We start from the raw sequence: 26,913 nt of genomic DNA on the forward strand, positions 1-26,913 counted from the left end.
ATTGGTACCTAAGATGTAGGGAACACATTCTTCAGTCATTCTTAAATTTGACAAGACTAATGTTAGATTTAGTTTTATAGATCTTCAGTGTGTCTATCATTTCATCTCAAGCCAGAGTCACGCAAACCAGTTAAGCTTTTGATTTCAATTACTCCATTTAAACTCAGCTTCATTTGCTAAATTGATAACAATATTTTCACATTAAAGGGATAACTACTGTTCTGTTTAATATTACATGCAGTACAAATTGCAGTTATGCTATCATCAGAGACAGTGGAAACAAGTTCAGAAGCAAACTGCAGTTCAACAAAATTGTTCAGTCATCTGTGTGTAATGATTGAACAATGTGTGCAAAATATTATTGACAGCCCTGGTAATACATTGTGCAACCAAGCATGTACTGTTATTATATTAATATGTCATATAAACATCATTATTCAAGTTCACTGTTTCTGCATGCTTATATAACCTTTTATTGGTTTTCATCTAATTTTACTTAGGAATTTAAGAATTGTTCAGTGAATGCCATCAAACTAAATAGGATTGAGGGGAGATGATTCACTGTTACAATCCATCAAATTTTAAATTAACTTTAGCCTTGACAACCACAGCTTCCTGTCCTCAAGCGCTCCCAGATCTGACTAATGTCCACTGGTGCACGGCTGTCATCTTTCAACCTCCTAACCCCCTCTGCTGCTCCTAGCCCACCTCCTTATGGTACAATGACACCACATTTCCAACACTTCACACTTCCACCCACGAGCATTCATAAATACATTTTCATGAAATCATTACATCCTTAATTTTTTGATTCATTTATTACCATACATTTTTAGAATCAGGTTTCATTCATTACATTTTATTTTTGAAAAAACACTTCTATTGTATTAAATAAATGTGATTAGACGCACATAAATGACACAGACTTGAAAGAGTTGTCCGACAACAGTGCAATATTAATGATGACTTTCTCAGAGATCTGAAAAAAACATAAATGGAAGAAAAATGGCCCACGACCACATGCAGCTACGCCTCCTGTGGGAAAACACACAACAGATGGAGTTAGGCCATTTCTGTTGAACATTGAACACATTCATATATTTCAAATAAAATTTCAAATAAATTAATACAATTTTGAAGAGATTACATTTAAGAAGTGCATTTATTATCAGTGGTCAGAAAAATACAACCCATGCAACAACAAATACAACATACAAAGTATGATAAGAATACACATTGAAATCCTTGGGGATGAATAAAAGTAATTCTGATTCACATTCTTACATAATGTTTATATAATCTGGAACCAACAAGTTATTTTGGCATCATGACAGATATGATTAATAATGATGTTTTATTATTTATTAAAACATCCACACTATGCATACAGCAAATTTGACAAAAGTATTAGAATCGCTGCAATGGCGTGATTACAGGATCTAATACTGTGATCAGTTTTAACATGAACAACAAAACATAATCAGAGTTTTGTTTAGGACTCTAAAAATAGGCACTAACCTTTTCACTTTTCCGTAACATGTAATGTGATCTTAGATCATTCTGGCAGTTTGCGTAGGCCATCCCCAGTCCAGCACCAGAGCCCAGAGAGATTGGCCATGTATGTCCTACAAAAGGATACTAATATATTAATTTAATGCAGTATAAAACACTTGACAGATTATGTGACACAGCGTGTTTTGTCCTTGACCCACAAGTGTACTACATCCCACTCTCATATATTCCACAGGTTTCACATAAAATACAGAGAAGTGGAGGCACTTGATTTGAAATAAGCGTGGGAATAGGCAAATGAGTAAATAGCTATTTTATAAAGCCAAGGTCATAATTTTGATATAAAGCATACTGCTTTAGAAGGTAAATTAAATAATTTCACTCCAACAGTCTCTTACTCAGAGCATGAGAGGCTGAATAATCAAATGTTTAGAGAAAAGATATTAAACCGAAACGCACACTGGCAGTTTGTCATGCCATGGTGAGATCAGAATTGAATTGTATATCATTATATTTCTCATTGAGATGGATCATGAATCTATAAAAAAATGTATTATAGTTCTATGAGAGGGATACATAATGTGTACTGGAGAGCCAATTTACTCCTATAAATAAATTAGGTTACCCCATTTCATAAGGATTGAAATGGTCCAAATATTGGCCACGGTGTTCCAATGGGCAAAACAGACAGCCCATGAAAGGAGATGAACATAAATTTTATCCTGACTTACGTTTAAAGAAGATGACAGAAAAGACTATTCCCAATCCCAGACCGGTGCCTGTAACAAACAAAGCAAAATGAACACATCGTCTGGACAAAATGAAGCCGCACTATTGAACCTGTCATATTGGATTCATGCATGAGGTGTTGGCCACACTGCCATTTCATTCAAACTGTGAAGTACTATGAATGTATACAGAATACTGCCCATATCAAACCTTCATTAAAGCAATTCACACAAATTATATGGCAATAACAGTCTATTCTAACAGACGTAGCGAAAACATTACAATAAACTCAAGTGGTGCTTCTGTGTCCTTTACGTGGACTAGCTAGTTAGCCTCATGCAGCCAATGACAACTGTGAAGAACTATGAAATCCGTGGAAATTTTAGGTCTTTATTATGGGACATATGGCTGGATGCATAAGCGGAAGACCTGTATATATTTACCGAGCTTGACAGCCGCATCAGCCAGGCAGCGGTCCCATTTCTTCCCCAGCTCTTTCTCAGACATGCTAAGCTTTAGCTCAGGTCAGGCTTCAAGTGTCAGCGCAGTCACCGTGAGGCGTTCACGGGTTGTTAGGCGAAGGGACAACGGAAAAAATATTGGGCACTTCAAGGAGGTTCTACCGGAATGGAGAGTTTCAAAGGGTCTTTAAAAATACAGTGTTACAGATGGCATTTTGTAAATTAATTTAGGAAGTAAAGGGGGTATTGGGATACTACGGTCGAGCCGTTTAGAATACTGGAATGGTAAATCTAATGGCACCATCTTATGGTCAAAAATGGTAACGCAAAAAAGACATATAGTAAACATTAACTAATGTATAACTAACATTCATATCAATAACCTGTTCATTTATGTTTTACATGTTTGTCCCATTTTTTCTTAGGTGTGGCTGCATTAATGGGTTTGAAGCAGGCAACACTTATTAAATGACACAATGCAATGTCATTTTACTATGTTAACACAAAACAAACCTGGATGTCTTTTGGATACGATGACCAGACGTCCCTATTTAACTGAGACATTCCTAGTTTTGAGCCCTGTGTCCCCCTGTCCCAGTGGATTTATCCAAAACCATTGATTTGTCCCAGTTTGATCAAGAAATGTCTCAGGTGTCCTTATTTTTGACCAATCTGATCCCTGCCAGCAGTAAAGAGAGGCATATTTTGTCATTCCTTTAGATAAAATACACTAAAACACAAAGAAAATGTGACTATATCGACTCATATGTTAATTGTAATAAGTCATGAATAGGTCATGAATGTATAATAATTTTATTACCAGCCTCCACAAATCAGGGATGTCCCAATGAGAGAAAGTATGATATAATTTTAATGTCACTCAAACATTTTATACCAACTTTATTTTTATTAATTTTGAACACACCACTGTAACACTGATTTCCTGAGATGACAATGCACATCGTTTGACCACACAGGCGATTTTCAAAACACACTTTCTAAAACTTTAAACAAACTGTGCTGTAAAGTGGTATACATAATTTAGAAATACATTATTAGAAAAAAATTGGCACCTGGAAGCATAGATGGAAAAATAATGCACCAACAATGCATATATAAATTCACAACTGACAATAAACATAGAAATTGTCTACTGCAAGTCTTCAGCTATATTGTGTTTAAAAACAGTCTTGACACTGAGCGTATAAGCTACATTAACTGGAAAGACTAGAAGATAGTACAGTAAACCATGGCAGCTGTGGCTATTTACATTTGCTTATGCTTTGCGTTGCTAAATTGGATCACATTAGAGGTAGAAAAAGTCAATTTTGGCCAAATAGAAAAAAGACTACAGTGAGAATGTGGTGATTTGTGATGCTACAAAGATATGCGCATAGTAATACAAATATAGATAGTGAATGTTGGTGGTGTTTTTCACTGATCTGTACTAGATTCTGGTTCTGAATTTGCTTCCTGTGGCACTGTAGTGGTTGGGGTCAAGATTGTCTCTTCCATTTTAGTTGTTGTTGTGACAGTAGTGGGTATAATTTTTGTTGCTGGGGCTGGTTCATTAGAATCTTCTTTTGGTACACATACAGATGCCTTGCTGATGGTCAGAAGGTCACGTAATTCCTTGTTTTCAATCTTAAAAATGAACAAGAAGAAATGCTGTAAGTTTTTGTGTCACATTAGACTTAGAAAAACTTTAAATGATCCATAAGGAAAATTATTTGGACACAGTAGCTCTCATCATATCTTCCCACTTTGCAAAAAGACAATTTAAAATTAAAATCTCTATTCAGTGCATTTTATCAGGCTTGAAGCACTTGCCGAGGAGAGGGGCACTAGAGTGAATTTCTTTTTACTCCTCAAAGATGTTACTTGAGACTTAAAATGTAGCTTAAAGCACTCTCAAATATCTTATTTGTATTAATAATAGTATAATTACAGTAGCAAGTAGGAAGTAAAAATCTGAAATACAGACACCATCAGTCTTACCTCTAATTGTGCCAACCTCTCTCTAACAGAGCAGTAATGCTGGTCGTCTACTTGCACCGCTTTCCTCATCACCTGGCCCATCTCGCATATCCTCTCTAATTGACCCTGCACCTCCTGAAAACACAAAAAACACAAAATTTGTCCCATACATTGCATGGTTGTCTAAATTAAGGTACAGTATGAGAGAGAGCTATCATACCTTAGCATAATCCTCATGCATTGAAAGCACAGGCTTTGTGTCCAGTTCCTTCTTTGCCATCATCAGCTGGAGCATCTGTTTGCGATACCGACCCATGATGAGTTCTAGAGCATACTGGTGTTCTTCTAGAGACAGCCATAGTTCTATAAAATGTAGGTAAATTATTAATATATAAAAAGTATAACAGTGTTAGTTATTATATATGAATTAAATATTGGCAACACTAAACCAATACCTTTGTTTTCTTGCTGGAGTTCCTTGATTTGAGTGTTTTCCTGAGTTAGAAGTGCATGTGGCTTGTATTTGCTGAGCTCTTGAATCACTGAGGCATCTTCTATATGCTGAAAATACACCATTAAAATTAAGAAATTTATTGCTACTAATGTACAGATCACCACCTTAAATAGCCTAAATATTTACAAAACAGCAGAGCAAGGGCTAGATTTAAAAGAGCTCATAGTACGCAATTTCTGATCTATGTTAGAATGTTGTTTACTCATCAGAAACTTGCCCTGAGTTGTGTTTTGTTTCATTCACACATTTAACACACAAACCCTGCATATTTACGGTCTTCACTCAAACAGAAAATATACTCTTGTGCACCTTGTGATGGCATATGGTAATACAGGTGCTCCACTGAATTTGTCATTTCAACACTGGAAACTACTGAAACTTGTATGAATGAAAAAAAAAAAAAAAAACATTCTAACAAGGCTTAAATCCCACGAGAGTCCATTTTTTGTATTATAAGACTATTAATGCTATAATCTCAAAAATCATCCAAAAGAGGAAACTACATATCAGAATTGTATTTAATGACCTAATTTCATACTTTAAATACCTTAATATACCATTAAAAAGCTGCCTTTAGAACTGCATAACAGCAGTGACAGATATGGCATGGGTTTGTGCTGTCGCTGTTCAAGTAAACTAGTAAATGATGAGTAATTACAATAGTGTCAGAGTCTAGATGCACTGTTTAGGTTGGCCTGCGGTTAATGAGAAGATATTGGTATAAGACGGTGCCTACCTTTTCAGGAGGAGCGTTGCCCACCTCTCTCATGCTCTGCACGGTGTGGTTGAGGGCCCCCGACTGCTCGATCAGGCTTTCGGCCGCGGTGTCGTGCTCTTTCAGCCTTTCCAGAAGCGTCCGAGCATCGCCCAGCACCTTTTCCAAAGTGCAGGCCATTTACCGCAAATAATAGCTCCTATCGAACTAACTTTTATCGAGCTAGAGCCAACTGAGCGATTCGTTAGGAGCAGAATTAAAGCAGCTTAATGTAGCCTTTATAACGTTGCTAACTGTCTCCTGTTAGTGTCTACCTGTGGCGTACCTTTATAAACCCATATAAATTGTTAAATGGTGGAAAAAGGTGTACAATAAATGCTCACATTTCAAACTAAACTCTTGTTTGTTGTGGTGGCTGTCATTTCCGTGAGAGGCTTGAAGAAACGTCACTTCCGCTGTTTATCTTTCAGCGCCATCTCGTGGTGATACGGGAGTAACATGGATCTATAATATGATTTTATTATAGTTCACTGGGCGGTAACCGTGAATCGTATAATTGAAAGCGTTCAAACTGTATTTGTTTAGTTATGTTTTGTAACCGTTTAAAGTAAATACTATACAAATATTAGCAACAAACACATTCATTAATGAAACGTAATTGGACATTTCATTCTGCTGGTAATAAAGGTGTCGTTTAATTAGGTCTATTATTTTATTTATTTATTTTTATTTATTTATTTTTCGTTTTGTCTTCCAAATGCAAGACGGGTTAATAATTATGTAGATTAAGATGTTCAGACTACTTTTAAAACTTGTTTTTCAATCACAAGACTACAGTTGATAACAGGATTTGAACTCTCTTGTGTATTGACACTCTTTGGTTGGGTTAGTGTTGGCAAATCTCGCGCTAGCAGCCTCCATAATCACTACGTAATGTGCCGTGCTGCTTCTAGCGGCGCTGGTGACAGTGCTGAAAGCTGTTGGGGTGAGTTTTTAAAATAATTTACAATATGCTTTTAGTTTTAATAGAATCAGAACATGTGGATGAACTACCCTAAATTCCTGTTGTGGGTGTCTGTTACATGTGATGCGTGTTTAGAGTTTGGTGAGACGCAGAGTTCAGGCCTGGGTGGGGACAGCTTTTCTTTCCTTCACATAAATCTCCACATCGGGCAGCGGCATGCTAGCAATCCATAGCCTCTTGTTAGCATGGTGTACGGCCTAGCCTAGCTAACAGCTCCTCTCACACAAACGGACAAAGCACGTGTGTCGATATAACGCTAAAGAAGTGGTTTTCACAGTGTTGTTGTTATAGTTTTCACTGACACAGCTGCGGGGAGATCGCGAATAGAAAGTGCGGCGCCGTGTCGCAGTTCTTTGTTGTCCCGTCCTCGTGCTGAGCCGTAGTATCGTCGTGTCTGTACCGTGAGGGCACAGGAGCCTTTACTGACCTTGGTTCAAGGCAAACACGCAGTGGCATCTCGTCCAAGCGATAACGCATCATCTGTAGCCTCCTATGATTACGATATTGTTATCTTAAAATAAATTTTCTGTTAAAATCTTTAGTACGGTCAAAACATTTCTTGAAAGGATAGCGTCCACTGACAGGGCGACATTAGGACTGCTCTTCCCCCATTTTAGTAACATATGTGAATGAGTTAGGAGCTTACGATTTTATTTTAACCAACACATAATTGCGAAATGTTGAAGTCAATCTTTGGTTTTTCGTATGAAACTAAAGGGCATCTAGTAATCCCGCACGGCGATGCAAATAGATCAATATCAAACATGTCCCGTTAAAAAAAATTATTATTGCAGCTGACATGCGGAACAAATTTACGTCCAGAAAGATCTCTGGCTCTGTGTCATGAGCTTAAAGTTGATCTGTGAAGCTAAGATTGGATGTGGAGATAGCCATCCTAAGTAGAACGAATAACCCTGCCTGATTAAATCACTGTCGTCTGTGCGCTGTTTTGTTGTATTTGTTGAATCGTCTCCTGTGCATTTATGCCTTTACGTGCTTTTGGCCCCGGCCCCACTGTTGGTTCAGCTGAGGCAGTGGAAGCGGATTGCTTGACAGTCACATGCTGTTCAGACAGTGGGGGCTGTTGTTTGTCCGGATCAGCTGCGGTTTCTTGGGGAGCCAGGGCCCGCTTCATAAAAATGTGTTTCCGGGTAAATAGTTACCATAGAAGTTCAAAGTATGTTAAAAATTTCAAAATGTCCAATCGGTGTGTACAGTTGGGTGGGTGGACTGTTTTTTCAACCTGCGTCATAGAGTTAAAAGAGGGGGTTGAGAAGACCGTGTCCTCGTGGCTGCCTCTGACAAGTTGTTCTGCACTGATCAACCTTTAACCCATTTACTACTAGTTGATAGCTTATAGTTTTGGAGCGAGTAGTGACTTAAAACTTGGCATTGAAAATAAAATCCTAAGAGTCTTCAAATTGTCTGTTATTGCTTTGGGCTTGTAATTTCATAATTTTTCAACTTAACTTGTAAACTATTCAGGAAGTGTATGTGCCTGTAGTCATTGCAACATAGGCATGCCAGAATAGATATCATGTGTCCTAACTGACTCAACCCACTTGTTTTTAAACTGTATGTGGGTCAATCCACCATATTTATTTACTAGGGGTCTGATTTATTCCTTAAAATAAATCTAATAACTTATTAAACCTTGTCAATAAAACGAAACAAATAGCAATTTTTTTGTAGTAGAGAAAATCAACTCTGCTTTGTTCAGAAATGGGGCCATAAATATCACTGAACTCTCGCCTAAAGTGACTTGTTGATCCAGAGCTTTTGCCTGGTGCATTCAGTCAGCTGCCTCCCATTGTGGGGTGTGTGCAGGCTCTTCTGAGGAAAGCTATTTTAAAACACTGGGATAGGGGCAAAGAAAAAATATTGTGTACTAGTTATACTTATTGAAACATTTAAATTCTAAAGTGATGAGTGATGATTTGTTTGATTAAATTGTTTTCTTTTCTTCCCCTGCAGTATGAAGTGAAACGGAATAGAATTTTTGTACCATCCGCAACTGCTTCAAGTTCAGATCAAAACAAACAAAACAGACGAATAACCTCCAGAACAACAAGCAAAAAAGTCCAAGACACGCGTGGGGAAAAATCAAGGATCACTTCAAAGTGTTCAAAGTGACGAAGAAACCAAACCCTGAAACGACCAAAGAAGCACGTTCACCCATCTAATCGAAACACGAAGAAGAGAAGCATCCGTTCTACAGTATCGTGACAAGAAGAAGAAGAAGAAATCTGATCTGAAACCAGAAGTTTGTGCCTACTCAACAGCTTTGACAAAGCACACGTCCCAACGCTGCTCCTAGCCCTCCTCATCCTCACCACATCTCCGACTCGCCACCGGAGTGTGGAGGGGGCTGCTACCTGCTAGTTTCCCCGTAGTTCCCCAATCGTTTACTCCTCTTATTCTCCCACTGTTTTCATTTTATAAAAGCCCTTTTTCAAAGCAGTGTTATTGCACCTGCCTTAGCCTTTTTGAGCTCATCTTCTCCTTTTTGGCTTTATGCAACCATCGACGACTTGTGCCAGAAACCTGTAACAAGTGTGTGTGTTCAACTGTGTGTGTGAAGAGATCTGCAAGAACTCCTCCAAGTGGTCAACAATAAAGGAACCAAGAATCATTTAAGGTTGGTACTGTTTTACATTGTTTTGATTATGGTCGATTTAGGCAAAATTAAATATTTGGAGGGTTGTCTGCAACAATCATTTGCAGAGCCATTTCTCAGGCACTCAGAGTCATCCAAGTTTCCAGCAAACTGTTTTGCTGTGTTTTCCTGTATGAGTCAGAAATCCCGTAATAAACTATCTGTCAAAGCATTTGCAGAATTAAAAATGGAGTGGTTATTTAGCAGTACTGCAACATGGCTTCATTCATGTATTTCTCTCTGCTGTACTCTAGGCTTTCTTGACTAGCAAAACTGTAGTGGTCTGTATTGAGTTCTATAAAATGGTTTTGTGTTGTAAATCTTTTATCATCCAATGCAACTGTACACAGCTTGAACCATCACTACAGTGGCTAGGCTGCAGTCTTGATGGCGCACAAATCCATTGGACATTGTAGTAGACCTGAAAGCGAATCTGACCCATATTAGACCTCTAAACTGGAATTTCCCCATTGTGGGACAAATAAAGGTTTTCTTATCTTAACTTGTCTCAATATTGCACACAGCACTGTTCTAGATGAAACTGAAAAGGTCTTTGGCGTATCTTGACACATAAAGTGCAGGTGGTTTCATTTACTGTATGCCACATTTGTTTATTTACCACAGCTGTTTTCATAATTGGGCCTGATGTGGATGAATGGAACAGAATCATTAAAGCCGCCTGGTCAAGGTTGCTTTATACTCAAGTGTCAGATCTATGCACAGCTCTGCTGTTGTGTATGGCCTGGGGAACGTGCACCTCATCCAAAAAGTTATTTCTGTTAAAGTGCTGCTGCGGATTGCCAGGGCTGTGATTGGATGATCCCCAAATACTTCACATATTGCATTTGAATAATACGGAGTAGTTTGTCACTGAAATGTCTTCACACAAGCCTAATATAATTGTATATTGTTCAAATGGGAAAAAATAGAGGCTCTCACAGTTCAGGTCTGCATCAAGACGCCAGTACAAAGCTGAATGAGTTTAAAGGCTCCAGACAAACTGGCAGCATCAGAGTAAACTTGCATAACCACGAACGCGCATCAGTACGAAGGAGGCCAATTCTGCCTCTTCCTCGGCTGTGCTCCGTGGGCTCTGTGTAAGCCCAGTTGTGCTGGGTTTACACTACCTGCAGAGTGGGTTCAATGTCCTTTGAGCGAGCTATTTGCAGATTAACTGTTACACAAACTACGGCAAATGCGGTGCATATTTGACCAAAGCAACTCTGTTTCACCTGTTCGCGCGATGACACTTGTGTAATTACCTGCAAACTACTCCGGACGTCGTGGTGTCTGGGAACAATGGGCTTTTTGCAGATTAAGTCCTGTGGGACACAAATCGTGTCACACTTGGAGTCAATATAAATCTTGTTCTTTTGACTTTTTCGAATTCTTGCTGCCTCCACACCACACATGCTCCACCTGCAGTCTGAGCTCAGGTTAAGACTCCTCGGATTTGTCAATCATTCAGAGCTCATATTTTCAGCTGTCCTGTCTGTCGTTCCCACTGGTCATATGCACTCACCACGTACCCAGCCTGTGCCTTACCGGTTTTGTTTGTTCCTCTCTTCGCCCTTGCAGACGTCCACTGGTGTGTCTTTGGGTGCATATGTACAAAATCCTTTAGAATTATCAAGCAAAATCCAAAGTGTAATCCAGTTCAGCGAGTGCTCTGGCCAGTGTATGGGACAATATGGGCAGCCCCTGGAAAGGCTTTGTTGAGTTTACCTTGCCTGCGTCGCCACCCACCGCGTTCGTTAGCGCTGACCTGAGCAGCACCTCCCCTGTCGGACTGAGCCTTTCGCCGTATGGCCGATCCGTAAGTCCGCCTTCCCACCTCTTTTCTACGTCCCAACCCGACCCCGCCATCACACACACCCATCCACCAACCCGCCCTGCATCTGCTGTGAATGGCCTAACCTTTCATCCCTGTGGGGCTCCCGAAACTAGCCTCAGTACAGCAGTGTATCACCTAAGGCTAATTTTACAAATGTACAACACACTGACTGAAATTTCATGAAATTTGCCAAAAAACAAGACCAATGGGATCCCCTGGAACACATCCACCAATTAGACCAGTCTTGTTTGTCACCCTTAAATGCCCCAGTGGTGCAAAATGAGGCTTCTTTGGGACCCTTTTCATTACCCACATTCATCTGACTCTGTCCACTGTAGATGTCCTGTCATTTACATTCTCTGAATTTCCACTCTTAGTTTGTCTGTACCTAACGTGTTAATGGTCAAGTCATGGTTCGGTTACAAAGTGACAGTTGTTCTCGCTCTCTGGAGAGAAGGTGCTCTGCCCTACATGTGCCTAAAGTCTGTTCACAGCGCTGTACTACAAATGTCTTCAGTGTTTTGAGGTTCTAGAAGCAGTGTTCCTGAGAGGAGGTTTCAAGATGCCCTTGTGCTTCACTTTGGCTGTCCAGCAGTTACAGTACAGACCTTTTGAATCATGCTGGCTCTGTGTTTGACAGGTCAAGTGTATGTGAGGGTGACAGGTTGTTATGAAAGCGTAGGCTTTGGTTTTTGTGTAATAATTTAAGGAAGTGACACATACTGATACTGATACTGATGCATACCATACTGGCCCAACCTTGGCCTCATGAAGCAGTTACAGATGTATTTGGAAGCAGTCCACCGGATTGACCTCCTTTTTAGCCTGCTGTTTGAAAGCTGTCCCCTCCTCCCTACAGCCCGGCCGAGTCATGTCCTCTGTGCCTAAAATGGAGCGGGGCTCGTCTGAACCCCGACCTGCCCATTCGTCCACTGCTCCTGTGCCCATCCCTCGCTCCTCCTCTGTATCATGTCATCCACATCCAGGAAGTAAAAAACACAAGCGGACCCCCCTCTATCAGAGATCAGTAAGGGGCCGTGCATTAGCGCCACACTGGACACTGCTGTGGCAGGCCGCATGGTTTGATGTTAAAATGACTAAAAAGAGGTGTGGCTCAGATAAGCAGTGACCTAAGATTTGTTTTGTCAAAAAGGCGTGTTCTTTGACAAGCAATTAATCATACTTTTGTGTTCAGCCCTGCATGTAACCTGAATATGTAAATAACCCTCACTTTGTGTATATGACACTAACCATCAGATACAGAAAAGGCCCTTGTTTGCTTATGTCTGTCATGTTTATTTTGATGAGCACTGGTTGACACAGGAGCTACTAAATAGAGTGCAGTAATGTAGATTAGTTAGTGCAGTACTCAATACTCCCACATCCACTTTATATGCCATGTTTGCATGTTCAGTCTCCTGTTGTGAACTTGGCAATTCCTTTTGATGTTTGACATGGTTGTAATATTATTATTTGTCTTCTCCAGATGAGTTTTGATCCCAACATGCTCCATAATAATGGCCATACAGCCTATGCCAACGGGAGCGGGCCGGGCATCAGGGAGACGGGGGTGGTGGAGAAGCTCCTCACCTCCTACGGCTTCATCCAGTGTTCAGAGCGCCAGGCCAGGCTCTTCTTCCACTGCTCCCAGTACAATGGCAACCTGCAGGAGCTCAAAGTCGGAGGTGATCAGTCGCTTCTTTTAGACTTAGACAAACTATTGATCTACCAGGGAAATTATTTGGAGTAATAGCTCAGTAGCTCACACATCACAATATAACATAATAAAGAGCAAACATGTAAATGGTAATAATTCATTCAAAATAAGTGGTAGAAATGTCAAGAAACTGATGTCAAATAAGGCATAATTATACAAATGCGTATGTAAAGGTAAAAATTAAAAAGAAATAAGTAAGAAAAATATCTTCGCAATATACAAGAGGTCATAAGGAAAACAGATGATTGACATATTCAGGAGATGTTTCTAATGAATACTATGAAGAGCGTTTCACTCATGGTGTCCCTTGTGTTTGTGCACAGATGACGTGGAGTTTGAGGTGTCCTCTGACAGGCGCACTGGCAAGCCCATAGCAGTCAAGCTGCTTAAGATAAAGCCAGAGGTGCTGCCAGAGGAGCGGATCTCGGGCCAGGTGGGGCCAGACCTGCACGCCTATGCCTTAACTATGCTGCATGGTTATATTCATCCAGTTAAGGAATACCATTTTCTTTTTGGTTGTGTCCCTTGTTTGTCAATGTAACCTATGTGTTTGTCATTGTTTTATAAAGTTTGCTGCTCCCATACATTTGCTTTTAAATAGTGTTTGTAAATATTGGTTAACGCTCTGTGATACGCACTTTAACCTGTAATGAGATCGCCTTGTGTGGATATTACTCTAGCCCAATAAATGTAATATTAAAGCTATACCCCCTTAGTTATAGTTGTAACGTAGCAGTCCAAATGTTCTGTCAAAAGTCTATTCACCCATACGGAGTTGAAATAATTTGTCATGATAATAGAAGAATAATAGAATAATAATAGTCTAATTTTGTCTTCATTACTCCCAGGTTGTCTCTGCCATTCCTGCTTACCTGGATGGGAAGTCTGCTCCGGGCCAGGTCCCCACTGGCAGTGTTTGCTATGAACGAAATGGAGTAAGTGAAAAGTCCAGCGCTATTCTGAAGCTAATATGCAGATATTGAATTACCTTGTTTCAGTTTTACCTCACATTTGAGATTTTTTACTTTAGCTGGCATGTTTTTACACTTGTAACATTTTGGATATATCAACAACACTGCTTTATGCCTTCATAGGAGGTATTTTATCTGACTTACACTCCTGATGATGTGGAGGGCAACATCCATCTGGACTCGGGTGACAAAGTCAGCTTTTACATGGAGACCAACAAGCTGTGAGTCTTGCTCATTTTCAGCCTGTCTTTCAAAATGCTGTTCTGTTTCATCTCTACTGAATACCAGAGAGGGATTCATAGAATCATTTATTACATTTAAATTTTTTTTAATCTTTTGCATTACAGTACTGGTGCAGTGAGTGCTCGTAACATTCAACTTGTAAAGAAGAAACAAATGCGGTGCCAAGGTGTGGTGTGTGCAACAAAGGTAAGGAAAACTGAGAATGAGAAATTAAGTTCTTGTCACCAGTTAGACTACGATTACGATACTTTGCTTGATTACCTCTCGTGGCCAGAGTCATGGCACTTCTGAGCTCTTTTGTGTCAGTGCAAGTATCTGACATGTTGGACTTTTACAATAGTTGCTTTCAATCAAATTTTGGATCAGACAATTAGAATGTGCTACTTTCTCATTTATCATAATCAATATAGTGACTGTAAAGGCTCCTTTCTGGGCAACCCATTTGCTCATGTGATGCTTTTGGTGGTTATCCATGTGCCAAAAATCTTTTCAGAGTGGTGTCACTGTTATACATACAAGTGTGAGATAAATAGTCTTTGCAGAATGTATATCTGTGGTCTGTAAATGTTGTGGCACAATCTGTTTTGCAATTTCCCCTGGCCTTCATGTCACCAGCCTGAGCCATGCTGTTTGTCATTTCAGGAGGCCTTTGGATTTATTGAAAGAGCTGATGTGGTGAAGGAAATTTTCTTTCACTACAGTGAGTTTAAAGGAGACCTGGAGGCTCTGCAGGCTGGAGATGATGTGGAATTTACCATCAAAGATCGAAATGTTTGTATTTTTTTCTCCCTTAAAATTCCCTTGGACATTTCAGGCTGCAGACTCAAAATTAGACTTAATCTGTTTCCAGGGAAAGGAGGTGGCTACAGACGTGAGACTGCTCCCTCAAGGCACAGTAATCTTTGAAGATATCAGCATTGAACAGTTTGAAGGCACTGTTACCAAGGTCATCCCCAAGGTTCCAACCAAAAACCAGGCAAGTATCAGTTTCAGTTGAATAACAGGGGAGTACTAGCACATAAGTGTTCTCAAGTGTAAAGTTACTTAAAATATTGCACAATAATTTCAAAGAGAGAAAACTATTTAGTGAAATTGTACCTTTTTGTTACTACAGAAAGGTAATTTCACTAAATTATCTACTATTATCCATAGCAAGTCAATTTATGTTTAGTTTTAAACTATGGCAGTGTTAAAATTTCAGTGTTGATATGCCTTTCAGTGGATACTACTGACTAGCATTGATGTATACTGTAGTATTGTTTAGAGCCTGACCGATATATCGGTTGGCCGATATTATCAGCTGATATGGGCAACTTTAGGCATATCGGCTATCAGCCGATATACTTGCTGATAGGGGCCGATATTTTACGTGGGCATGTTATACCTCGTTATAAAGCTTAGACTCTACATTCTGTTCATTTAATCCAATTTACAGACAGATAAATGTCCTAATATGTGGCTCCACATCAGTATTTATCTACGGAGTCATTTGTCTGTGTGTGTCCGTACTGTCCCTGAACACACCACAGAGTCGCGTCACTCACGTGTGTTTGTTTACACCTGCAGACACAGATCCAAACACTGAGATTATATTCTTTTTTCACGGACAATCGGTTTGAGTCTGGATTAAAAGGACATTTATTAGTGCAGATTTGTGATGTGAGGAGGAGCCTGTGTGAGCGGTGAGTGTTGAAAATATGTCGACTCTGAAGCTAGTTTTTGTCATTTGTTATGGGTTAGCTGCTGTAGCTCCCGCACATAAACAGACTGTTTTCTATTGGTCTGTTCTAAAGTGACTATATTGGCTGTATATTTGCTACTGGACCTGCACTGATATGTAAATGAGCTGTGAATAGAGGTGTGAATTATGACATTTGCGCATATAATTAATTACCGCAGCGCGCACGTATTTACGGCTGAAGGCTAATAGCGCTACTTTCTTTACTAGTTATGGGTCCGTCGCGAACGAAATGACTCTTAGAACCGGCTCTTTCAAGGGAACGACGGGAGCCTGATCCTTATTGGGAGCTGTGTTTTCTCTTTCTCTCACTTTTTTTCTCTTCACGCCGCGTGCAGACTCGTGGTTTGACAGCGGCAGCAGCTAAAAACGAAACTTTGAGAAATTTGCGTGTATGTAGGATAAAAAAAAATTAAAATAAAAAAAAACTAGCATATTTGACTGTAGTTTAGCATAAAATAAATAAGTCCCGGTTTAGTCCTTTTTCAGTCCTGGTTTAGACCTGGTTCAGTCCTGACTCAGTCCTGCTTTAGACGTGCTTTAGTCCTGCTTGCAACAAAACAATCTGAAGAGCCACTTGGGAGCCAAAAGAACCAGCAGCTTTTAGTGAGCTGAGCCAAAAGAGCCGGTTCTCTAAAAAGAACTGGAATACCCATCACTAGTGTCTAGAATGTGATGCAAAAATGCCATTAAGCCAACCTACTGTCTGTAAATATGATGTAAAGAGGCAGAATAACAATAAATGTTGCCTAAATAAACCCAATTTAAAATCCACCAGAGCCAAACCTAAGTTTTTTTAAACAATTCAACATTTACAGTGAATTTTTACATCACTAAATAAATCGGCGATTATATCGGCTATCGGCAGCGCCAACTTCCATTATATCGGTTTCATATCGGCCACAGCAAAATCCATATCGGTCGGGCTCTAGTATTGTTGTATACTGTAGTATTGATGTATTCTGTTTAAAAGCCAAATATTCTCCCACAGAATGACCCCCTTCCAGGCCGTATCACTGCACGCATTGGGTACACAGACAAGGAGCTGCCCTTTGGAGAGAAAGACACAAAGTCCAAAGTGACCCTTCTGGAGGGAGATCACATCCAGTTTAACATTTCCACTGACCGCAGAGACAAGCTGGAGAGAGCCACCAACATTGACATTCTGCCAGACACTTTCAACTTCACCAAGGAGACTAGGGAGATGGTGAGTGCCACAAAAGACATTGCTTACATTCAAACAGAACAGCCCCTCTAACCACCTCTTGGTTTATTGTTGTAGGGTGTGATTGCAGCCATTCGAGATGGTTTTGGTTTTATTAAATGTGTGGATCGGGATGCCAGAATGTTCTTCCACTTTAGTGAGGTTTTAGAGGAAGCCCCATTGCACATTTCAGATGAAGTCGAGTTCACTGTTGTGCCTGTAAGTAGGACTATTGTATTTTTCTGTGTGGGGGAACTGGTCCATTTATAAAAGCCAACTCACTCTGCTAGTATACTGCTGTTTAATACTTTTATGAACTGAATTTAATAATTTATGACTTTTTTGGAGCTCAAATCCTCAGGGCACAGAGCATGTCCTAAAGTTGAACATTGACTTGAAGCTGATTGTTGTGTTCAGGATATGTTGTCAGCCCAGAGGAACCATGCAGTACGCATCAAGAAGCTGCCTAAAGGCACTGTGTCCTTCCACACTCAGTCGGAGCAGCGCTTCATTGGAGTCATTGAGAGAGAGGTGGTGTCTGCAGCCAAGAACGGCAGCCCCACAAAGGGCAAAGAGCCAAAAGTATGCACTCCTCTGACCAGAACAACTTTCTTTCCTCCATTAGTCAAAGATCAGTTTTTCTTCTTCAGCCATCTACTTCAACTTTGTTTTCTTTTTTTTCCCTTTTCAACCCTCATCCTGATTATCTCCTGTATTTCTTTAGAAAAAAGACAAGGTAGGATTTGTTGTGTGCATGATGCCACAAAATAGATCAGCCACATTAGATATCGCCTGCTAACGTTTAGGTGCAAAAGGGGTTTTAAAAAGTTTTAACATTCATTTTTTTATTATGTTTTTCAAGGTCAAACCTGTTGAAAAGGTTGGTGTGAACAACAACTAAACAGATTTTTTATTTTTTTTATCACCAGTTGACTGTCAAATCCAACAATGCATTGGTCTTTTAAGTGGTCAGTAGAGCTGCACAATTTTGATAAACCAGGGTCTTCAGACACATTAAGATATTCCTGACCCCCTCCACTGAGCCTCACAAGATGACAATTATCAGTTTCACTGGATTTTGATGGATTTTAAAAGCAACATCTGACTGCTGTTTCATAAAATTAAATCAAATCGTATGCTCCTAAAAAATCATGACCATTAAGCCGTAGTCTTTGTGTATTGTTAAAGTTAAGTAGATAACAGTTTATTTCAGAATCTTTCACAGCTCAGAAAGTTTACACTGTAAAACTCTACTATACTGCATACCAATAATTAATACCCATCTTATCAATAAAACTTTAATTCTGCAGCCCTACTAAACAACACTAGGAGGCACTGCAGTAGTCTTTGCTAATGCTAATCATGAGAAATGCATATATGTGCACTAGTGCCTCACTAATATGCCTGTATCATGAATAACTCTACATGGCATTTTCTTCTCCCCGCATCCTTTTGAACCCAGAGTGGAACTGTTGGTTGTTTACACTTAGTAATAAAATGACTGCATGAATGTGATGTTTTCTATATTTTTGTAATTGTTAGGAAACTGATGAGGGAGTGATTGCATATGAAGACTGTGGAGTGAAGCTGACCATCCCATACTATGCCAAGGACCTGGAGGGAACATCATCCCCACAGGCTGGAGATAAGGTAAAAGACTTGGAAACAAGGGAAATGCCATCCAAATGTTTTGCATAAGGTGTATCAGTGTTTAAAGTGTGCTAAACTTCTGGTCTCTGTTTTAGGTGGAGTTTTCCATCAGTGAAGTGAAGAGGACTGGCCAGCAGAGTGCAGTGTCTATCAGAGTTTTGAACCGTAATAGCTCCAATGCCAAAAGACTGCATGGTTTTGTGGCCACGCTGAAGGACAACTTTGGTTTTATTGAGACTGCAAATCATGACCAAGAGATCTTCTTTCATTATAGGTACATCTGTGTTTATCACATATGATTTAGCAGGTTGTGGTGTGATGTTGAAATACTGATATCATATTTGTTTGTTTGTAGTGAGATGTGTGGAGATGTAGACAACCTGGATCTGGGAGATACAGTGGAGTACACCATGTCTAAAGGAAAAGGAAATAAAGTCAGCGCTGAGAAGGTTACGAAGGTGGCTCCAGGTAAAATCGTACCAATTTCTGTTCATGTGCATGTAAAGATGAGTGAAATAGTTTGAGAAAATATTAATGCATTAAACAAGATGTAAAGGAAACCTAGTCTTTTTCTTTCTAATTGAACAGATAAAAACACCAGAAATGTTTGCTTAAGCCATTAAATCTTATTTAAGTTAAATCAAATTGTTCATACCATTATCAATAACCTTTAACAAACTTTATTTTGTTTTAGTGAACAGTTTTGGTGATGATATAACCACAACCATCATGGTAGGGAAAGTTGTCCGTCCTTTGCGCAGTGTGGACCCCTCCCAGAATGATTATCAGGGACTTATTGAAATCACTGAAGAAGGTTAGTATTGCTAATATAAAATTATTAAATATATTATTAATGTTATTAAAATGTGATCTGTTTTTTTAACTGTGAAATTGTATTTTACATTTTAGGTGGAAATAAAGGCCAGAATTATCCATTTGGAATTATGGGAATGTCCAACAAATCGGACTGTCTGCAGAAAGGGGAGTCGGTGAAGTTCCAGGTTTGCACTATCCCACAGACTGGGCAGAAAATGGGCTGCAACATTGTCCCTCAGAGAAGAGCCACCGTGGAGTCGGTCAAAGATCTGGTAGATTACATTTTGAACTGCTTTATTATAAAAGTTGTAAATATGGCCTAAAATACAGTTTGATTAAAGCTTTTTCTTTTTGCTTTTTTCAGTTTGGGTTCATCACATATGAAGTGGGTGACAGCAAGAAACTGTTTTTTCACGTTAAAGAGGTTCAGGATGGCTTGGAGCTCCAGACTGGGGACGAGGTGGAGTTCTCCGTTGTCCTCAATCAACGCACAGGAAAATGTAGTGCCTGCAATGTCCGCAGAATTAGGTAAGCTTAGTAGAAATCTCTTGTACAGCTTTAATTTTGAGTGTGGTTTTGACAGTTTGACCAAATTATAATGTAGATTTATATTGTGTAATTTCATAAAACGTATGTCCATTTCAGTGAAGGGCCTAAACAGGTTGTGGCCCCTCGTCCCGACCGCCTGGTGAACAGGCTCAAAAGTATCACCCTGGACGATGCCAGTGCCCCTCGTCTGGTCATCATCAGGCAACCTCGTGGTCCAGACAATTCAAAGGTAAGATCAGTATTTTGTGAAATATTTAATATAATAATTTCCTTTCATTATTTTTGTTGCCTGTTTTGTTTTTAGTTAGTCGTCTCATATTGAGCTGTCTTCTTGCTGTCTTTTCAGGGCTTCAGTGTGGAGAGGAAGACCCGTCAGCCCGGTGTGATTGACTGAGCAATACAAACCTGCCCTGCCCCGCTCGGAGATGCTGGTGTGCTCCAGGGGCTAAGGGAAATCTTGATTGGATCCATGCGCATACTCAAACATATTTGGCATGTGTAACTGATAATCTGAAAGGGAATCTCTCTCATTTCCATGTTTGACGTAGCTAACCGGAGTTCTGCAGTATGTGAGATCTCTGTGCGTGTGTGACGTGTCCAGATGATATAGTGTATGATGGAAATCGAGTGGTGATTGTGTGGCTGTCCATGTCCTGTCGACGAATCTGCTTGTCTGGAATTCTGCACCTGCTCTTGTCTAGTAGTCTGCTTGAGTGAGACTGTTAGCATGTCTCTGCTTCGTTTTTTCCTCCCACATTTAGTTTTGCGCCTTTACCCATGGGAACTCTGGTTTCCGCAACTGTATGCTTTCCTACAAGACGCATAAAGCAAAATTTCCTTCCATAAGGAGGACTCATATGTGCGAGCTTAAACTGAAGACTCTTCTCTGCTCGTTTTTTTGAGCAGTTTTTAAAATGCTTTACTTAAGAGCTGGAGTGGACGCATGGTGTGAGTGACGTATGTGGATGTCTAAGTAGTTCAGATAGGGTTTACTTGTACCAATCAGGAGCCTTGGATGCCGTTTTGGTATTGACATGCTCCACTTGAAGCAATTTCCCCAGGTGCAGAATTCCTTGTGGCATCTTATATCTACAGTTCTTTTATACAATTTATTTTCTTGTTTTTCTTTTTTCTTGCACATATTTTTTTTTTCTTTTTTTTGTTATTCAATTTGCTAATATTGAATTAAATAAGATTAAGGTGCCTAAAGCAAAACAGTAAAAAAAAAAAAAAAACAACAAAAAACAAATTAGATGTATCTTATGTTTTCAGCCATCCACAAAATATTGAGAACAATCGTCGGTTGGCTTTTTTTTTCTAGTAGAAATAAAACCGATATGCATCCTGAACCTGTGGGTTGAAATATACTGTATGTAATGTGTGCTTTTTCTTAGTGAAACTTTAAGATGATAACAAAGCAACAAAGTTTCAGTGGAACAAAGGGGACAGATGAACAATAAAATCAAAAGCTGAATAGGATTCTTTCAGGTTGTGGAAGATGAGGCTGGAGAGCTATAGCCTATGTGCCTCTGCACGTTCATTTACAGATTTGATTTTAGACACCGGGTTTCTGTTGAACCACGCACTGGTTCAAATGTACTTTTGTTAATGGTCTTGAATGAAATAATAAAAATTTTATGAAAATCATTTTGACTTGTTTATTCTATACTTGGTATGTGTAGACATTTATTATGGAAATATGTATAAACTTATAATTACTTAAAGCTCATTTTGTTGAATCTTTTCTTATTGAACCACTTCTGTGGACATTGTTAAACTAATTGACCTAGAATGCACCACACAAAATGAGAATACAGAGCACTAGATAATCCACAGTAATCAAAATAGGGGGTAAAATCTGAAAACTAATGAAATGTTGAGAGCATTTATTAAAGTATTGAAGATAAAATTACATTAGATTCCACTCTGTTCAATTTTGATGCTTTACATTTGTTGTTCTTTACAAGTGTGACAAGCCTCTTAACAGTAATACACTTCAGCTAATACTCTTTATTCCATACATGGTAATGTAATCACAGCTACACTGGAAAATGAGGCTGCTCATCTGTGATGTGAGCCCCTCCAATGACCAGACAATCATTTATTCACTCACAAAACATACTGGAGATGTGAACAGACTAATAATAAAGGATTCCTCAAACATAGCTCCAGGTATGTTTTTGATGAGGTAACAACATTATAACATAGCTTAAATCTCACAAGAGTCAATTTTATTTAATATAGGACATTTATTTCTAACAAACACAACACATGGACACTACCAGACACTATTTAAAAATCATTGTCCTTTACCTGACTCACCAGTCAGACTTAGACTTTGGTACTACGCAGATAGATGGTGAGCTCTGACCGGTGTATGACCTTATTTTGAGTCTTTTGAGCTTGTGACCAGCGTGTCCACCACTCCCTCAGCTCCGTGGGCCCTGTGAGCCTTCTCTCCTTTATCTGAGATGGAGCCAACAGAGCGTGAGGAGGACTGCCTTCTTCTCCGCACTGAGACTTCCTGTTTGGAGCCACATGACTACACACACTTTCAACTTTATTTAGCTCTTTGGCCAATTCTAGATCATTTGCACAGCTTATTTTTGGAGTTAGCTGAGCACCACCAAAATCCATCCCTTGTATTTTTGCCTTGCACTCCATCACACTCTCTTTGATTTCCAAGAACTGTTTTTGCAAATCTTTCTCATGGCCTGCTTCTGCTTTGAGTTCGTTCTCCCAAAACAGAATTTGCTCCAGTTCTTCTTCTCTAGCCTTCTGCTTAGTGTCCTCCTCATCTTTTCTCAGTCTTTGCCGTTCCTCCAACTCAAAAATCTGTCTGTCCACATTTGCGATCTGTATTTTAAGATCTTCCAAACTGCTTCTTTGACTTAATATATTTTCAATGAGTCTAATTTTCTCATCCTCTATCACCATAGTTGTCAGCTCTTGGATTTTAGTTTCTGAGTACCTGCACACTTTTGCTGTTTCTTCAGGTTGACTCCTTATGCAGCAAGAGGTTTGCTTGTCCAAGTCTGCACTAACTTTGTCATTCTTAACTTTGTCCTTGCTGTTTCGGCCTGTCCCATCTTTGCGAAATGCTAAAGTAACTTCTAAAGATGTCCGGTTCATTTTATCACATTTCTTGCAAATATCTTTTTCACTTGCTGTTCTGTACACCTTCCCTTTGCCCAGGTTTTCCAGCCACTCCCAAGCCTCCTCCATGATGGTCAGTGATTTTCTTTTAGGCCTTTTCACATCCTCTACTTTCTTTTCATCCAGAGGGGGTAAACTTTGTCGGTGCAGACTCAGAGAACTGCTTCCCCGCCAGAGTTTGGAGCCAGGGTCTTTCCTTCTAAGTGCTTGGTATGGTTGATATTTTCCCATTTTGCCTTGGCACACTGGATCACAGCCTGCAGGTCCATTGAGGATCAAAGTGAGCTGGACATCTCGGGAGAGCTCTCCATACCTCTCCAGTGTCTCCAGAATGTGCTCACTCGGAGTCATGCACCGCTCAAAATCTTTGAACTTCTCCCGTAATGTGTAGCGTCCTGGCTGACCTACAAAAAAAGAAACATAAGTGTCAAATTCATTGTGATAAAGGTGTAGCTTTTTTGGTTGGGGGTCCATCACCTGCTTGTTTAATGGATATTTCATTGCTTTGCCTGGAATGTTCTCGCCTGATTCATCAGCCGGTTTCACTTCGTAGAAACCGTCTGACCTCGCAGCATTAGAATTCGTTCTCTCAACAGTAGGAGGGTACTTTTTTTCATTTAACCAATCGCTGCTATTTGGTTGTAACGTATGTAATGTGCCGCTAACAGGACTAACTGGTATTAAGCTTTACCCAAATCCCCTAGGAAAAAGGCCAATAGTGTCTTTCCCCTTGATAAAATTCACCAAACATTCTCTTTGTTCCGGTTTTAAATCCTCGATCTCGGGAATCGGTGCCAGCACAGAATGTATGGCTCTTTGCTCTTTGACTGGTGACCAAACTTGCACTTCCAGGGTTTTTGCAAGAAATGAAATTGAGCAGAGGCACTAGGTGGCACCAGCCCGGCTAGGAATATTCCACAGTATGACATTAAACAGCCCTATACATTTATTATATTACAGGTGGTTTATAGCAAAAATACAAAAATAGGCATTTTGACTCTGAGCGAGATTGTCTCTCCACAGATCTGACCTGTAACTTGGTCTGGTTCGGTCCCCGTGAAGTAGAGAGGCGTGGATTGCGGTTACAACCACGCTATCCGCGGTTAATCCGCGGGTCGGGCGGATGACGTGACGAAAAATTATATTTTTATTAAATTCGGGCGGGTGGCGGTTTAACTACTAAAAAAAAAAAAAAAAAGTTATTGTTAGTATTGTTACCTACATCTGAAAAGACGAGTCTCATTGTCTATGCTTGTAGTATGAAGTGTACGTCATATCCTTAATTAGCCCATTTGACCTCGTTTTTATGTTCTGAAGGTTCAGGTTGTGTCGGGTTATTGATGCCTAAGGTTTACGAGGTTCATATTATATGCAGTTTATTTTATTATTTCTAATTTATTTCAGCTGTTTGCCAACACGTAAGTGGCTATAGGGCCATATTTATTTAGTTATGCATATTTTTTCTTGCCTATTTCAATTGGAATATAAAGAAGGCATTGCCTGATTTCAATAAAGGTCCATCTGGATGAGATGATCTGTCTATTTTGTTTCGATATCAGTTATATTTTAAAACACGCAGACATTATAGCGTAGACTGCCACTCGGGGTATTTAAAACTTAAAGAAAGACCGATGGAGTGAGGCTATGACTTTGAAATAACATCGGGCAATGGCAGAATGTTCAGAATGTAACAACATCCAACACGAAGGCAAGAAGGTTCAAAAATAGCCTAGTTGGAAAACGTTGTCAATTAATTAGCTGCGCAAGAAAACCAGGTAAGTTTGGGGTTGTTACGGACAATTAAGCATGCGAACATACACGCTGAGCAAATTTTGGAATGAATGAGCTATAGAGTTTGCATTTTTATCGAGGCTCCTTAGTTTGTTTGCTGTATGATTGTTCTAAAATCTAAAATCAATCGGCGGATGGCGGGCGGGTGCGGTTTTGAAAACCTTCGGTGCAAAATGGGTAGCGGGCGGATGATGAGTTTTGTGTCGCAGTTGCGGATGAAAAAATAGCCCATCCGCGCATCTCTACCGTGAAGATAAAAAGTTTTAAACCACACTGTGAAACATTTCAGACAAAGCAATAACATAGAAAAAGCATGTGACAGAACCTCCACAAGAAAAGTTACATAATGCACCTTTAAAGAGGATATTGTAAAGCATAATACTGATCGCTATATACGTGACACTTTACACATCTGAATTATTTTAATAATGGCAATGGAGGATCATACCGGATAACAAACGTGCATAAATTACTCTAAATATAAGTCTGAAAGTCTGTAGTCTATAAGTAGGCCTAACTGTAACTAAGGAAGATACAAATACACTGTTCAGCTGTTATATCATGTTTCATTCACTCTATAGGCGACTTTATATCACCAGCTAATCCTTGGCCCAAGAAACTGTGTGGATAAAGTGGCCTATAATTCGAAGTGCACTGTGTAACTTCACTGGTGGAGGGTTGCTATAAGTGTTTCTAACATTTACACTATCAGTCAAAGGTCTGGACACACTGTCTCATTCAGCGTTTACTACTTTCTACATTTTATATACATATGGAAGAAATCAAACATATGAAGCAAGATACAGTATATATGCAATTATGTAGTAAAGTAAAAAGTTATATTCAAATCGTCAAAGTATCCACCCTTTGCTTTGTTGAAAGTGCTCCAAACCCTTGAACTTCTTCCAGTGAGTGTGCCATGTCAGGGTCAAGTAAAGCTGTAAGTACACACTGGGGTTCAAATCAAAGGTGCTGTTAAGCTATTAACTTGAAAACCACTGCTTCATGACATCACAAGGTGGAACAGAGCATTATGAGTTTTGGGGATCTTAATAGACTTATAAACCAGGATTACCCAGATGTGTGTGAATGAAACATAACACAACTCCAGGTATGTTTTTGAGGAGGTAACAGCATTATAATATGGCTAAAGTCAATTTTGTGTAATACAGAACCTTTAATATTAATAAAACAAATAGTTATATTACACTTTTTCTTGTTTATATATCATAATAAACACTATGTATCACTGGTATTTGTATTTGGTCTCCTAACTGCAATGACAAACTGCCCTTTTCTAAACTGATCCCTTTAACTTTTTTTTAAACATCCACAACAAGTTGGGAGCTATTTGGTCTTCTTTTCTTCGATCTAAAAACAATCTGAAGAAAAGAAGACCAAATGAACCTTTTAGGAATATTATGAAAAAAGTCTAAGCAAGTTTCGATTTATATTGACTTAATCTTTTGTTTGCTACATTGCATGTGTGTTCATTCATAGTTTCGAATCTACAATGTAAATAATCATGGAAAAAGAAACAGAAATTAAAAAGTGTGTCCAAACTTTTGAGTGGTAGTGTATTTCATAACAGCTCTTTCATTGCTCAAGAGAAAAACATGCATTTTTACTGTAAGCACTGTTGCCTTTCCACTGATC

At 39.4% G+C, this 26,913-nt stretch overlaps 4 protein-coding genes across 5 annotated transcripts in view; 1 reads left to right on the top strand and 3 right to left on the bottom strand.

The window, feature by feature from the left end:
* Window positions 1-799: 799 nt before the first annotated feature.
* On the bottom strand, window positions 800-2,972 carry micos10 (mitochondrial contact site and cristae organizing system subunit 10). The gene is made up of 4 exons (XM_020922455.2): window positions 2,685-2,972; window positions 2,244-2,291; window positions 1,519-1,625; window positions 800-1,035 (listed from the first exon to the last, which is right to left on the bottom strand). Exons 1-4 carry the CDS (start codon window positions 2,746-2,748, stop codon window positions 1,027-1,029), a joined length of 228 nt encoding a protein of 75 aa, XP_020778114.1. The 5' UTR covers window positions 2,749-2,972; the 3' UTR covers window positions 800-1,026.
* A 613-nt stretch (window positions 2,973-3,585) lies between these two features.
* On the bottom strand, window positions 3,586-6,645 carry sike1 (suppressor of IKBKE 1). Its single transcript, XM_020922423.2, has 5 exons — window positions 5,930-6,645; window positions 5,135-5,240; window positions 4,900-5,042; window positions 4,701-4,814; window positions 3,586-4,346 (listed from the first exon to the last, which is right to left on the bottom strand). Exons 1-5 carry the CDS (start codon window positions 6,086-6,088, stop codon window positions 4,137-4,139), a joined length of 732 nt encoding a protein of 243 aa, XP_020778082.1. The 5' UTR covers window positions 6,089-6,645; the 3' UTR covers window positions 3,586-4,136.
* Window positions 6,646-6,742: 97 nt separating this feature from the next.
* Window positions 6,743-21,957, top strand: csde1 (cold shock domain containing E1, RNA-binding). 2 transcript variants are annotated; one of them, XM_055165483.1, is made up of 20 exons: window positions 6,743-6,893; window positions 8,907-9,570; window positions 12,909-13,107; window positions 13,463-13,629; window positions 13,988-14,074; window positions 14,234-14,331; window positions 14,458-14,539; window positions 14,996-15,124; window positions 15,204-15,329; window positions 17,083-17,298; window positions 17,374-17,514; window positions 17,713-17,877; window positions 18,838-18,945; window positions 19,041-19,219; window positions 19,301-19,413; window positions 19,640-19,759; window positions 19,855-20,033; window positions 20,126-20,289; window positions 20,407-20,539; window positions 20,657-21,957. In XM_055165483.1, exons 3-20 carry the CDS (start codon window positions 12,909-12,911, stop codon window positions 20,702-20,704), a joined length of 2,454 nt encoding a protein of 817 aa, XP_055021458.1. In that variant the 5' UTR covers window positions 6,743-6,893; window positions 8,907-9,570; the 3' UTR covers window positions 20,705-21,957. The 2 variants fall into 2 exon arrangements, with proteins under 2 accessions (XP_055021458.1, XP_055021459.1); XM_055165484.1 differs by having other exon boundaries at window positions 13,463-13,572.
* Window positions 21,958-22,641: 684 nt separating this feature from the next.
* The window catches only part of rassf11 (Ras association domain family member 11), a 4,628-nt gene continuing 356 nt past the window's right edge, over window positions 22,642-26,913 (bottom strand). The window contains exon 2 of the mRNA XM_020922461.1: window positions 22,642-23,870. Within this exon, the coding sequence (XP_020778120.1) occupies window positions 22,642-23,870 (1,229 nt within the window). The remainder of the gene's footprint in view (window positions 23,871-26,913) is intronic.

This window comes from Boleophthalmus pectinirostris, unplaced genomic scaffold (assembly GCF_026225935.1).
Source record: "Boleophthalmus pectinirostris isolate CB_2022bp ecotype Guang Dong unplaced genomic scaffold, ASM2622593v1 HiC_scaffold_8, whole genome shotgun sequence".
NCBI classification, from domain to species: Eukaryota; Metazoa; Chordata; class Actinopteri; order Gobiiformes; family Gobiidae; genus Boleophthalmus; species Boleophthalmus pectinirostris.

Coding starts and splice junctions, on each gene's coding strand:
- csde1 (XM_055165483.1), top strand. CDS start 12,909: ATGAGTTTTGATCCCAACATGCTCCATAATAATGGCCATACAGCCTAT. Junction 19,220..19,300: donor GAGATCTTCTTTCATTATAG/GTACATCTGTGT, acceptor GTTTGTTTGTAG/TGAGATGTGTGGAGATGTAG. Junction 19,414..19,639: donor GGTTACGAAGGTGGCTCCAG/GTAAAATCGTAC, acceptor ATTTTGTTTTAG/TGAACAGTTTTGGTGATGAT.
- micos10 (XM_020922455.2), bottom strand. CDS start 2,748: ATGTCTGAGAAAGAGCTGGGGAAGAAATGGGACCGCTGCCTGGCTGAT. Junction 2,292..2,684: donor TGATGCGGCTGTCAAGCTCG/GTAAATATATAC, acceptor TGTTTGTTACAG/GCACCGGTCTGGGATTGGGA. Junction 1,626..2,243: donor TTCTGTCATCTTCTTTAAAC/GTAAGTCAGGAT, acceptor ATCCTTTTGTAG/GACATACATGGCCAATCTCT.
- sike1 (XM_020922423.2), bottom strand. CDS start 6,088: ATGGCCTGCACTTTGGAAAAGGTGCTGGGCGATGCTCGGACGCTTCTG. Junction 5,043..5,134: donor ACTCCAGCAAGAAAACAAAG/GTATTGGTTTAG, acceptor TACATTTTATAG/AACTATGGCTGTCTCTAGAA. Junction 4,815..4,899: donor TGCATGAGGATTATGCTAAG/GTATGATAGCTC, acceptor TTGTGTTTTCAG/GAGGTGCAGGGTCAATTAGA.